Source organism: Pseudopodoces humilis, chromosome 3, assembly GCF_049639895.1.
Source record: "Pseudopodoces humilis isolate 2021_Gansu_Grassland_sample_001 chromosome 3, ASM4963989v1, whole genome shotgun sequence".
NCBI lineage: Eukaryota > Metazoa > Chordata > Aves > Passeriformes > Paridae > Pseudopodoces > Pseudopodoces humilis.
Window position 1 is genome coordinate 21,624,144 of NC_142202.1, and position 13,552 is coordinate 21,637,695.

Consider the following 13,552-nt stretch of genomic DNA (forward strand, 5'->3'; position numbering starts at 1 on the left):
AAATTTGATTTGTTTTTTTGTACCCTGGCTTTCATGTGGTTTGAGGTCAAAAGCTTATTTAAGTTTTTGGTTTTCTGAGAGGAAAAGTTGGATTTTGAGCCAGAAGTTGAGCCTGTATCAGACAACCAGATGGATAAAAGCATGTTTTGCTGCCCTCCCAAACAGATTAGAATCAAAGGATTATACTTTCTTCCCCAAACTTGCTTGTCCTCAAGTAGGCAATTATCCTATCTCTTTTACTTCTTTCATAAAGGGAAACATCTGCCTGCAGATAGGGAAAGAGGGACATCCTCCAAATTTGCTGAGGTCCCAAATACATTGATACTCCAAGGACTATTCCCCAAAGTTTGTATTCAGTTTTCAACTAGACACACCATCTAGATAAACCCAGAATAATTGCAAAGCCTCCAAGGGCTTAAAACAGGACATCTGGTTTACTGCAGGGCTGTGGCAAGCTCCTGCTGATCCTGGCTTTTGCCTGTACAAGCTTTATATTCTGCATACTAACTTGCAGCTTAATTCAGGGTGCTGGCACCCAGTATATTTCAATATCCTTGCTGCTTCTTTCAAACACAGGAATACCAATATTTAACTTGTGGCACTAAATACAAAGTGAAGTAGTCACTCGTTTCTCAGTCCTACCATCCTTTATAAGGGTTGCTCCCCTCTGATAGGATCTTTTCCCCTTCTTATCTCACTGATCAGCAATAAATACTTATGAAGACACAGACAATTGTATTCATCTGAAGTATTAAAGGACAGCAAAACAGAAATAGAAGCAACCCATGGAAATGGTTTTGGTCCAAGTAGCATTAATTTGCATTTTGAACTAACAGAAAGGATCAGATGTAATTACAATATAAAGACCATTATCCAATTTCCTCACACTTTTTCAATAAATTCCAGGTCTCCATTGTAACAGCGCAGAACAGTGAAAGAACAACACAGCTGAAAGTCACACTCCATTTAACACCCAGAATGTCATGGATTTCATCTTATTTAAGTAAAAACGAAGTCACATTTACAAGCTCCCAATCCAAACCTGAAACAGTGGACAATATATTTACAGTGCTACAGATAAAGTGAAATGTTACATACGGATTCCAGTGTTCTTTGGAGATCTTGTACAAACTGCCGAACATAATTGGTAGAATTTTATCAATGTTCTCCTCAATCAGGCTAAGAATATATTCGTTATTCCAGAAGTACAAAGCTCTTTCTGCGACCTGGAACACAAAGTTAAGGGTTCAAAACAACCATAAAGTAAATTACCACAAGGTTTGTTTGGGTTTTTTTAGTGTTTATTTTATTTACCTGAAAATGTGAACTTGACACACTCTTGGATATTTGCTTAAATAAAGGCTCTTCTATTTTTTTGAATTGTGTTGGTTCTATAACATCTAAGATTTCTTCAATTTCACCTAAAAACATTACCTGTTTGTTTAGAAAGAAAAAAAAAAGATGAGAGTGTTTCATATCACCATTGTGAACAGAAGCAAACAAAATACATCTTATACATTACACATGAATCCTGCAAAGAAGACTGTCATTACAAGGCATTTAGACATTCACAGGGGTTTTGCAGCCTAAAATGTCAATCATCACTCTCAGCTAACAGGTTACAGCTCTCCTCTTGGATTTCTTTTGTGTAAATAGCGAATACTTCAACAAACTGCTTCTGCAGAAAATGGGGTTTCACATTAAAAAAAAAAAATAATAGGGGCATCTTATTTATCTTATTTCAAGAGTGGTTACAGAGATTATCAGAGATCACCAAAGTAGCTTTTGAAGTGATAAGTAGTTAATTCCCATATAAAATTGCAACCATCAGAACTCTGTGTAGCTGGCACAGAAAAATTTATCACCACTTGCAGAGAAAGAGACAACAGTGTTAAGGGACCCACTTTTAAAGAGCTGCTAGGAATGGAATCTAGTGGGATAAATCAAACTCCTGGTTTTCAAACTCATTTTAACTACATAGAAGAAACCATACTGAGTCACATGACAAAGGTGAGTGCCTCAAGAAGCTTCAAGAACTGCAAGTTTTCTTCAAGATATCTTGAAAAGCACAGCACAGATAAAGTTTGTGAATCTGCCCCACAAGATTTTACATCACAGCAGACACCAGAAATGAGACACAAAACCAACCTCTTTCTGACTGCATGTTTTTGGCCAAAATTTGAGCAGTCCTCTGATTACCTGTATGAAGAATACAAACAAGTTAAAGTAGGACAAGTTTCTACTATCTACTTAATAAGAAAAGTACTGGTTTTTCTCTGCTTTTCCTTATTCAAAAGTTCAATGAAAGCTGAATAAACACTCATTTAAATGTTTGTCTTGTTTAGGTTGTCAGAATAACGCAGACCCTTATCGCTTAGTGTGTCTGTGATTATCTAGTCACACTCTGCTCCCATCCCAGTACTCACATTAACTGACAGAATGCTGATCACATCAAAGAGTCACAAAGTGAAGTTAACCCCCCTGTAGCTAAATCTCACAGAATATTTTTTGTCTTCTACTCATCCATACATTGGGGAGCACCAGCCTTGGCATCAAAGGTTTGAAGCCTGAGAGGAAACAATAAATGCTGACAGGGCTCTACAGAGGAGCCATGGCCTCCAACTCTTCCTCTTCTCTGCTACAATTTGATGTGTTAGACTGGAAACTAAAGTAAGAAAGATGTGAACTTACAGAGAAAATGTATTCTAATATCTACATTTGAAACTATCTTGGACAAGACTGGAAAAACAAAACCTTTGGGAAAATTAATTGGAAAGTACAGCCCCCAAGAGGAATGGAGGAAATACAGCAAAGAAAGGCTGGAGGCATTTTTCCTAGAAATAAACATCTCACATGGCATCTAAATAACAAAATGAATGCTGGCTTTAAAAAAAAAAGGAAAAAAAGAGGCTGCAACTATGTTCCAGAAGCAGAAACATTCTCAGAGACTTACAAACTTTCATTCTGAGGAAAGGACCTCTATTTTTTTATGATACAATAGCACCTAATTGATCATATCCAAAGGAAAAACTTACTCAATTATTTAAATAACTTCCATATTTGATTTTTGTCATGTTGATTTCTTTTCCTTCAGCTTTCCAGCTGCTTTATTAACAACTACATGTAGTATCAAAAGTGGCTTTCCAGAGAAAAGTTAGTATGACTAAAGTATACTTCCCAGCACAAATTACTGCAAGAATTTTTAAATATACTTAATTATTGCTAGAGATGAGACCCATATTCTCATCTTGATAAAGAAATAATATGTTCTAATAGTGCACACCTCAACAAAATACCTATTCTTTGCTCCTCCTTGCTGAAGTATCAGTTTCCAGCTTCATGGAAACTGACTATGTTTTTATTTTAAGAAGTTGATACCTGCACATTTATGTTCATGGATTACTGCTTTTACTATATAAGATTAATATTCTTCACTGAGCTACAAGATTCCCATGAAGTGGCTTACAACTGTAGGCACCTGCTGGAAAACTTTATTCATGTACAAGGACTGCACATTTAGCCTGATTTCTTCCATGTAAAGGCCATTGCACTCAGCAGGGTTAGGTAACAACCTCTTCTTGTCAGCTCTGCAAACATCAGGACTGACCTGAGGCAGACTACCATAGCTACAAGAGCTCAGATTGAATGTCCTCCAAATTGACCCTGAGTGACAATTCCTGCCAGAAAAATAACAGGAAGGTATGTGTGAAGACAGCCTTCCGATGGAGTTCTTAAAATATTACTTGACCTAAAGCCAAGGAAAATTTCCAATGCTATCTCATCAGTTGCCCCAAATTTTAACATTTACTTTTCAAGCATTTCAGAAAGTTTCTTAAAGCTTCACTTATCCTATTAAATTTAATTCCTTTATAAAGCAACTTTTGCTATACACCCAGAGTAACAACCAAAGCAAACACAGGCCGTGACTGTGCAGTGAGTTCTTGTGTCTTCTCCAGCCTGAATTCACCTTTAACTGATTAAGAAGCAACCACAGCTGTATAGACCACAGTCCAGATGAGCCTCAGAACTGCACTGTGCCACTGCTCTAAAGCCCTGCCTTCTTTACAGCAGTTTGGGCTTGGATCCTGCACCACACTTCCATAAATTTGTGTCAGGAAGTTCTGACCTTGTCACGCTGTCGCTTCATTCCATCGTGCAAGTTTTTATGTAACACTACACATTTTCTGCTCACATGTCAACTTTAACTGTCAAAATGCCTTTTGAAGGTTGTTTCCTCAATTAGCTTAAGGAATAGGGGTTACAGAATTCCTTTCTCCTTGCCCTATCCCACAAAATAAGCTTATTGACCAGAGTGGCTGGGAACACTGCAGCACAGGGGGAAGGAGATGCTTCAAGCACACAAGGCAAATCCACAGACACCCTTCACCACCTACAGAATAACTGGTCAGCTGAAACAGCTGTGCAGAAAACAAGCTTCCACTGAAAGACACTCAGAGAAGATCAGTGTTGTTTTCCCAAAGCTGTTTATCTTTTTTTTCTTTAAAGAAGAAAAATTTAGGTCGTGCATAAACTCTTCATTTTTTCTGTCACAAAAGGGGTAAAGTATTTAAATATCAACATAGCCCTAATGGAAATACTCCTAATTGTCCAAGCAAAACCAGTTTCTTTTATAGTTGGCCTGACATCTCTCTGTCCTCACAAACTGCTGCACAGCCCTGAGCCTCTGCTCTTCATGGGCCCTGCCAAAGCCTGTGCATAAACCCTCTCTAGCTGAGCTGTCAATATGTATCATGGGAGATTCAGTCTGGCAAAAGCCACAGATGCCTGAAGCACCTGAGTTTTGACTGCCAAGAGGCACCCCAGGAACTGAAGAGGCAGGACAGAAACAGCACATTTGGAATTTCAGAGTTCTTTCTGTCTAAATGAAGTGTTGTTATTATTTTCAAGTTTTATTTTGGGATTGTTTATTCCCTAAAATATTTCAACTTCATGCAGTGGCTAAACACAAGCTATCCGTACCAAAACCAATGACATTTTAGTTTTATTAGAAGAGAACAGTCATGACATGCTTTCTCATTTGAGGTAGTTTGCATGATACCAGCAATTCAAACTTTTAGCTAAACCTATGCTCTATCTTGGCCATAGGTTAAGAGACAAGTACCCTTTCAAACTCAGAATTTTCTTAATTCTAGATTTCATTCCTCCCCCTTCTCCCCAAAATTCCTAAATATCCATCTTTAATCAAGATAACACAGCACTGCTGTACAATTCAACAGGTTACACTGCAGTATTTAATTGAAATTAAAAATAGAAAGACATTCAAATGAAAAACACTTACAGGCTCTGTTAAAGTTGTATCCTTTTCCAGGAACTGTACAACACAATAGGCGAGCTGAAATGTAAGTCATATGGTTATTTAGTTTTAGCAGACACAGTTTGGACATTGCAGCATTACTAAGTATCACAATTTCTAATGGAAGCACTTCAGATCCTGGGGGGAACCCAACCCAAGGCACCCCTACACAGACATTTCATATTAGACCAAACTAAACAAAGCAGCAATTAAAGCAGCAAGATAAACAGACCTGCTGTATCTTAAAAAAACTTCCTGCATACCAAAAAAACATCTTTTCAATCTAGAAAATTACTTTTAAGCTTGGCGGTTATTTCCTTAACTCAGATCCCATATCCAGACAGATTTTTCTTAACATCAACTCTTGTATTAATATTACAAAGTTATCACTTTCAAACATCTATACTGGGGATAAAAAAAAGCCATACTTCCAGTAAAAAACTAGTTGTAACACAGATTTGAATGAGCACACATTGCACATTGCCCAGGTACCAGACACCTACAGCACACAACATTCAGTAGTAAGATTACAAGTGAAAGAATTTGAACATATTCCAAGGCCACCAGAGATCAGGTAGCTATTGCCCAGCTGAATGTCCTGTCCCAGTGCAGCACTGGCCAACAAGTGCATGTGGACAGGTAGAAGGAACGGGGAAGCATAAAGTGATTAAGTCACCAGCATTGCTCTCCCAGCCTCTCCTGGTTTCTGTGCAGGGCCTGCTCAGGCCAAGGATATTTAATGTTACATAATTACTTAAGAGTTTAGTTACTGAGCACATAGTTGAGTAAGTAAACAACCATCCCATGCAGAAACCATACAATAATCTTATTACTGAAGTAGTTACAATCCTAGATTCCATTAAGACCAATTTTTAAAAGTCACAGTATTTCACAATATAAAGCAAAGACAAAAATTATGTAAAATGCATTACATTTCAATACTTAGGATGCTTGAAATTTAAACATTCCCTTTCTTTTTTTTTTAATCTGTTATGCCAAAGCAGATAATTACAATGCCGTACTTGCAACATGTCTAATTTATTTCTTTTGCCCTTAGGCTAGTGATGCATTTGTATAGATTCAAAAAATAATAAATGTCACACATTAATCTCATAAATCCCATTATATGTGTATATTCAGTAAGTAATGCTTTACTGTTCAAAGACACAAAGACTCAAGCTTAATTCATCTTTAAGGCTTAAACTTTTAAGCATAGGCTATACTTTACTCAGCAACAAAGCAACCAGGCCACTTGGGATTGTAAAGGAGATTTACCACTGGCTTAGACCTTTGGGATAAAATGAAACCAGGAACACACAGTGCTGTGTGTGCACCTGGCACCCATGATTTATGAAGGGACAGAGGAGTGGCCTGGTCAGCAGGAGAAATGCTACTTTCTGGTACAGCTGAATTAATAGGGCCCCTTTCAGTAGCCATGAACTGATCACATGTATCCCAGAAAAAAGGGGCAGCTTGGTGTACTGATCTGTCAGAACACCTTTGGGAGATGACTGGGCCCTTTCCTTTCACTGACTCATTTCATGGAGCAGCAAGGCAATAGACCACAAAGACAAGTCATTGGATTAATTTAAAACTTCATATGAGAATTAGGAATTAAGTGAGCTCCTCATTTGATCCTGTTTGTAGGCTATACAGTCATAATGATTTCACTTTAATTAGAAACCCATTTTCTTGTATCTTTAGTCTGTATGGAGCTGTATTAGTGAGCTAAGTCACAAAACAAGTTTTAATTAGCCACAGCAGAATGAATTACTTCCAAGCTTGCATCAACCATATTCAATACTTGAAGTGCCATATGTCTGGAAAGGATACAGATTATTCCTCAAATGAAATGCTGAATTTCTGTGACAAGTATAAGAATCAAAGTCAGCTGAAGAACTGCAGCATTCTGACAGTGTGTCATGGATCTACATAATTCCTGGCTGATCCAGAGAGCTACTGTGCATCTCTGCCATTTATAAATGGCAACAAAATTCTCCTTCCCACCCCATCACTGGTGCAGCTTTAGAAAGAAAAAAACACATATGAAATAAATACTTGGCCATACCAAGGTTCCTTTACACATAGCATTTAATTTATATAAAGGAAATGACAACAGCACAAGGCTCTGGGATTAAATGAAGCTTAAAGTGTGACAAGACTACAAGCAAAAAAGCTTCCCACTTCAGTTGATAAGTCTTTGACTCACTGGTACATTCTTTCACTTGTAATATTATCTCAAGTATTATCTCAAAATTAACATTTAGATATGTGTTAGACTTTTTGAAAAAGTGACTGAATTTGCAAATATTTTGGAATATTGGACTTATAACACATAGTGCTTTAAATTACATTAGTTTCAACTGTAAATACAAAAACCCCACCACTCTTAAAAATAGGCAAAAGCTTACCTGTGCATGAAACAAAGCTAATCCCTTTGCAGTATGCATGGGAATCAGAACTTTCATAAGGAACTGTTTGTGTTCTGCTTTCAGTGGCAGTGCAAAACCATTGATAATACTGAAAACATGAATAAGCATGATTTATTTTTATTAAAAAAATATTTTTTCCTAGCAAATCAAGAATTTCTGTAAGTTCAACTGAAACTCCATTTCTGATTCAGTTTTTAAACCTGATTATTTTGAAACCATAAAATAGCTCTACATGTGCACAACCTTTAAAATGTTGGTATCATGGGAGTTTAGACTCTTGGTAATGAATACCAGAGAACTACACTAGAAGCTAAACAATACTCACGAGACGAGCTGAAGTATTTTTATCATGACCCCCACTAAATAAAGTCATCTACAGTAAGTCTTGCTGTCTAATTGCAAAGCTTAGACAGATGTATAAGGAAGCTGATCCATTTCACCTACAATCACTAGCAACTTTCAGTGAAAAAAAAGAATAACAGTGCAATTTGAACACTTGTTTTGAGATTGTTCCCCTTCAAAAACAAAGTTTAAAAGTTGTCTCATTGATTCAGTCATCTTATATTAAAGAGTTTATGAGCTATTGAATAGACAAAAGTCCTTCAGGAAAAGGTTAGCTTCTTTTGCCCCTTACATTTTAGGCAAATCCAAGAAAATAATGGGATCCCCATAAACTGATTTTTCATGAAAATTTTTTCCGCAGTAGCTCCACCATATTTGTATTTTCAGTTAGACCAGTAATACGATTTTCTACTGTGAAATGCATGACAGTTTTGGAAAGGCAGTAAAAAAACTGCCAGAGAAAAACTTCTAAGTTAAATTCAAGTTAGTGAAATAACATCCAAAAAAAAGGTAACTAAAAAACCTTAGCACTCACAAGGCTTTCCTGAATAGAACTGAAAGAAAACCAGCCTGCTGAAGATTAAAGCATTTCATTCAGCACGAGGGCAAAAGTTAACATTCATTTTCTGAATCAAAGAACAAGTCATCTATCAAGTAGAAGATAAGTAAGAGTAGAGAGGTCTGACAAACAAGGACCCTTGAGAAACACTTTTTGCCCATCATCTTTAAAACTTGCACTGAAAAAGGAGCAATTTATTCTGTGTCCAAATTAGACATTCATGTGGTAACCCTGACAGTATTAGATTATCAGTGACTGTACTTCATCACTTGTTACTGTAATAATTCTTTTCCCCCCTCCATTCCCAAACCAGAAAACCTGAAGCAAATATTCACAATAACATTTTATATTTTTTCTGTGTGAGATCAAACTTACCTTCCTAATATCTCAAGAAGTTCAGCAACACCATTGAAGTGCTCTGTTTCATATATAAACCTGTGACCAAAAAAGACAACCATCAAAAACTGACACAGAGGATCAGAGATTCCAAAGAAATAATCTTTACTAAGCTTCAAATATTTGAAAGCAAGATCGCAGACCATACACAGGTCTTTTATTTTAAGAATGAATCACTGCAGACCCAGACTGTGAAGGCAAGATAACTAGTCACACACACAGAGCATACCTGAGGAAAATGTTGTTTATCTGTTTCCTGATGAATGCTCTTAAACCAAGGAATTTTCCATAAATTCTATGAAGAACTGTCTTTAGGAAATCACGTTCTCGCGGGTCTTCACTGTCAAAGAGCTCCAACAACTTTAAAAATTAAATTGAGATGTATTACTTTTGAAAGACTTAAGATGGTTTTGTTACTACCTGATATGAATTTTATCTTTAATTTACAAGTTTACATTAGGAAAAAAAATAGAATCAGCTTAACTGTACATTTTGCTTAGATGTTAATAGTATATTTTCAAAATTACGTTTTTAATAAAGTCGATTTTTTTCTAATAAACTCATCGACTTCATTCCTTTCCTGTGTACAACAGAGTCATTCCAGAAACTATTATACTATCAAAATAAAAATGCAATTGCAAACATGAGGTTATGAAACTGTAGGTGAGTGGTTTGCACTTGCTGTTTAAGAAATCAGAATGAATCAAATCCATATCCTATATTTACAATTTCTTAATTAAAATCCTTTACTGCTTATCTCAAAGTGGTAATTGTGTCTTGATGGCCAAGCAAAAGCATTCGTATACAAGAAATTTTACAATTAAAGAGGGGGTCACAGAGAAAGCACAAAATATGTAATTATTAACCAATTCCCTATTAATACAGACTAAATGCTGCAAGAAGCTAACAAAACTTTCCACACACTTTTTTTCTTGTAGGAAGTCTTTCAAGGATACAGAAAAGACCATGCTCACTCAAAGACATAAAAAATACTCAGATCACATTACAGACCATGATTTTTGTTATTTTTTTTTAACCCTGCATGCCCAAGCAACAGCATATTCAGAAATGTCAGCTGCCTTGAGGCAAGTCAGTGCCAGCTCAAGCAGCCACCAGTCCCTTGCTCAGGTCTGAGCTTCGGTATGTCTGCACTAAGCGACACAAGGGACTGGAAACAGCTGTTCAGGAACTTGGTTAGTTTCAATTTTATATTTAGCAGGAATTTCTCAGGGTCACTACTCCACGCTTTTTCCCATATATAGCTAGCTGCTGGTTGCATTGTCTCTATCTTGTACTCTAGAGAAAGATCAAGTGAAATGTCAGGAACAAACTCTGCAATGCTGCTCTTAAGGACCCATCTTAGGTTGTAACCAAAAGTATGTATTCTATATCCAGCTGTTAAAACCAGCTGGCGCAGTGTTCTTTATCTCTTCCACAACCCATCCTCCCTCCAGGGAGATATCTCATGTTAATGGGCCATTGAGTCTCAGTGCATGACTGATAAAATTACAACATTCCATTGGGAGATGCTCCACCCAGGGGGAGGAGCCAAGCATTCCTGCCTGGATATAATCTTTATTATTAATTTACTTGGAACACCACAGGCAGCCTTTCTCCACTGGATTCCCAGAGGAAGACCAGACCATTCCACATCACCACTGGACCTTCTGGGGAAAACTACAGGATGCCTTCAGGATCACTGCTTCAACAGAACCACATCTGTCACTCTAGGAGGACTGCAGCCAACACCCTGACCAATGGAGGCCAAGTTGTATTCTGACCCTGTCAGTGTTTTTTTCTGTACTACTGCATTTTATTTTATTTTCCTAGTAAAGAACTATTATTCCTATTCCCATATCTTTGCCTAAGAGCCCCTTAATTTCAAAATTATAATAATTTGGGGGGGGGGGGGTTTACATTTTTTCCATTTCAAGAGAGGCTCCTGCCTTCCTTAGCAGACACTTGTCTTTTCAAACCAAGACAGGACCACAGGTCTATTTGTAAACTGAATACCCACAGCCAATAGCTCACCAGCAGCTTCAGGCTTAAATTTTGTGTGTAACTTGAATAAAACTGAGAAGAAGGAAACACTTAAAAACAAGAACAGTAGAACCAGAAAGTGGAAATTAAATGCAGTCACTGAAGGTAGGGAGCGAAAGCACCCATTTTGTGGTTTTACTTTTCAATGCTGTATTGTAATGGCCTGAAGAGTGGCACTCACTCTTCAGATACTGAGCAATTATTTTGACAAACAAAATTTGTAAAACAAATATTTTGACACAGTGAAATAAATCCCCACTGAATTCAATTTGAACCAAAAATTTTTATTGCATTTTACACCATAATTCCCTGAGAAGTTATATTTAATATGAAATCTCACTTCTTGCTCATAGTTGCTTTGCATGGTAAAGCATGACTTCCCTAAGTAATTTCTTACTTGATTTTCCTTTCGTGATTAATGCACAATAGTAAAGATAATTACACTAGCTAGACACAAGTAAGGTGTTGAAACACATTTCATGTATAGTAAGTACGTGAATTTTTTACAAGAAAACTTACAGCAAACTTTCTCATGGTAAAACTATTAAGAAAACAAACATAGAAGGGCTACAAAAATATAATTACCACATTATTGATTTGACTGGAATTAAGTTACAAATCATGAAAAACAGAACTTTACAAGTTCCAAATATCTTGCACAGCAAAGCACTGAGGTTGATACCTGAAAACAAAGTGTTCCTGAAGTTACTAATTACATATAGCCCCTGTGGCATGATGTGCTGTTTATTTAGTATTTGGCAGAAACCACTGCTGCAAGTAGTGAAATTTACCCTGTGTCAACAGGAAAGCTTTTAAGCATCTGATAAATTAAGCTTGAAAGGTGATCTTTAAATCCCACTTTCAACTTTAAAACTCCTCTCTTACCTGCTGTACAAATCTCTGGTCAATGTATCGCTTTGCAATGCTGGGCTGAAAATCCGGGCTCTCCAAAAACCTCAGGAAGAACTCATACACCAACTACAAACATGGAAATGAAAATTCTGAAGTTAGTAAGTATACCATAACACAGATCTCAGCCTTGTCATCACCACCAAAGTCTGTGGGATTAGTCACATATTCAAAAAATATGAAAGTAATCGAAGCCTAACACATCACTGCTTAACCACAGCTTCTACTGGAATTTACAGAAAGAATTACAGTAAGTACCTAAAACACTTTAATTCCCAGAAGAGTCAAAGCTTAATAAATAATCTACTGAAAATACCACTAGTGGACAAAACACAAGTTCTAAATGTTACATTCCTGCCATGTTAAGAACTTATTATGGAGAAATAGGTTACCAAACATTTAGCAGCATTGAGAGTTAAATTAAGTGCTCCAACATTACATAATTCCTTAAAGAAATGAAGAAAAATCTACTAAGTATTCCTGAAACTAAGTTCTGACTGCAAACTGTGAAAATGAAAAGTTGTATTAAAACAGCTGAATGAATTCACAGAAACTGAAAGAGCTCAGATTAAAATTATGCTTCTATATCCTGGAAATTCAATTATAATATCCATTACATCTTGGAGCATATTACTTCTACTTAGTTCAAGTTCCTATTTGCTACAATCCTACAATGCCCAGAGATTAAAAAACCTGACAGGAGATAGAGCTACCAAAGCTCTACCTGGGGTAGCAGAAAGTGGGATGGAGAAGCCAGAGCACAAGTCCCATATTTTGGGGTTCATCAAAAGTCCAAGACAAAATACTGCACTCCCAAAACAATGGCAGATTAATAAAGTACACAGAAGGCATCTCTTCACTAAGACAGAATTGAGAGGAAATATTCCTTATGTTTAGATTACATTCAGAGTTGTTCACGTTCTCAATGCCTATTTCATAACTCCATATAATTAAACAACTGATTAGTAATAATACTGCAATGAAATTTAGGTACATAATGCCATCACTGACTGGGCTTTTAAATAAAACCCACGCGGACTTGTGCTCATACTCACAGGCATGAGTTTCAACTATTACCACTCTGAATACTTAACTAAACTGAGAGCAAACACCTGAGTAATTCATAATTATAATCAGGAACCTCACTGCAGAGAAATACATGACAGTAAGTACTTTTATGCTGAACATTTGAGCTGACAGTTACTTATGCATAGCCTCAAGGAGGGTGTGCTGTATCTGCAAAGCAGAGGCTCAGAAACTCAAGCTACCCTTCACTTTGTCCCACTCTGACAGACTGTAAAAAGAGCTTTTCCTATCAGCAGTTTACATAGAATAACAGGATTGTTAGGGTTGGGAGAGATCTCTGGAAATCATCTAGCTCAAGCCCCCTGCCAAGGAAGGGTCACCTACAGCAGGCGACAGAGGAACAGGTAGGGTGTGAATGTCTCCAGAGAAAGATTCCATGACCTTCCTGGGCAAGCCTGGAACAGTGTTCTGCCACCCTCAGTGTAAAGTTCCTCATCTGTTTCAGTGTACAGCCATTACTCCTTGTCCTTCTCT

At 37.0% G+C, this 13,552-nt stretch overlaps 1 protein-coding gene across 1 annotated transcript in view; it reads right to left on the reverse strand.

Moving 5' to 3' along the window:
* PPP2R5A (protein phosphatase 2 regulatory subunit B'alpha) overlaps nt 1-13,552 on the reverse strand; it is a 42,770-nt gene that overhangs the window by 3,032 nt on the left and 26,186 nt on the right. Inside the window, exons 4-11 of the mRNA XM_005523349.3 lie at nt 11,969-12,061; nt 9,273-9,403; nt 9,023-9,082; nt 7,726-7,834; nt 5,300-5,353; nt 2,149-2,199; nt 1,315-1,434; nt 1,099-1,226 (exon numbers count right to left, since the gene is read on the reverse strand). Coding sequence (XP_005523406.1) covers nt 1,099-1,226; nt 1,315-1,434; nt 2,149-2,199; nt 5,300-5,353; nt 7,726-7,834; nt 9,023-9,082; nt 9,273-9,403; nt 11,969-12,061 — 746 coding nt within the window. The remainder of the gene's footprint in view (nt 1-1,098; nt 1,227-1,314; nt 1,435-2,148; nt 2,200-5,299; nt 5,354-7,725; nt 7,835-9,022; nt 9,083-9,272; nt 9,404-11,968; nt 12,062-13,552) is intronic.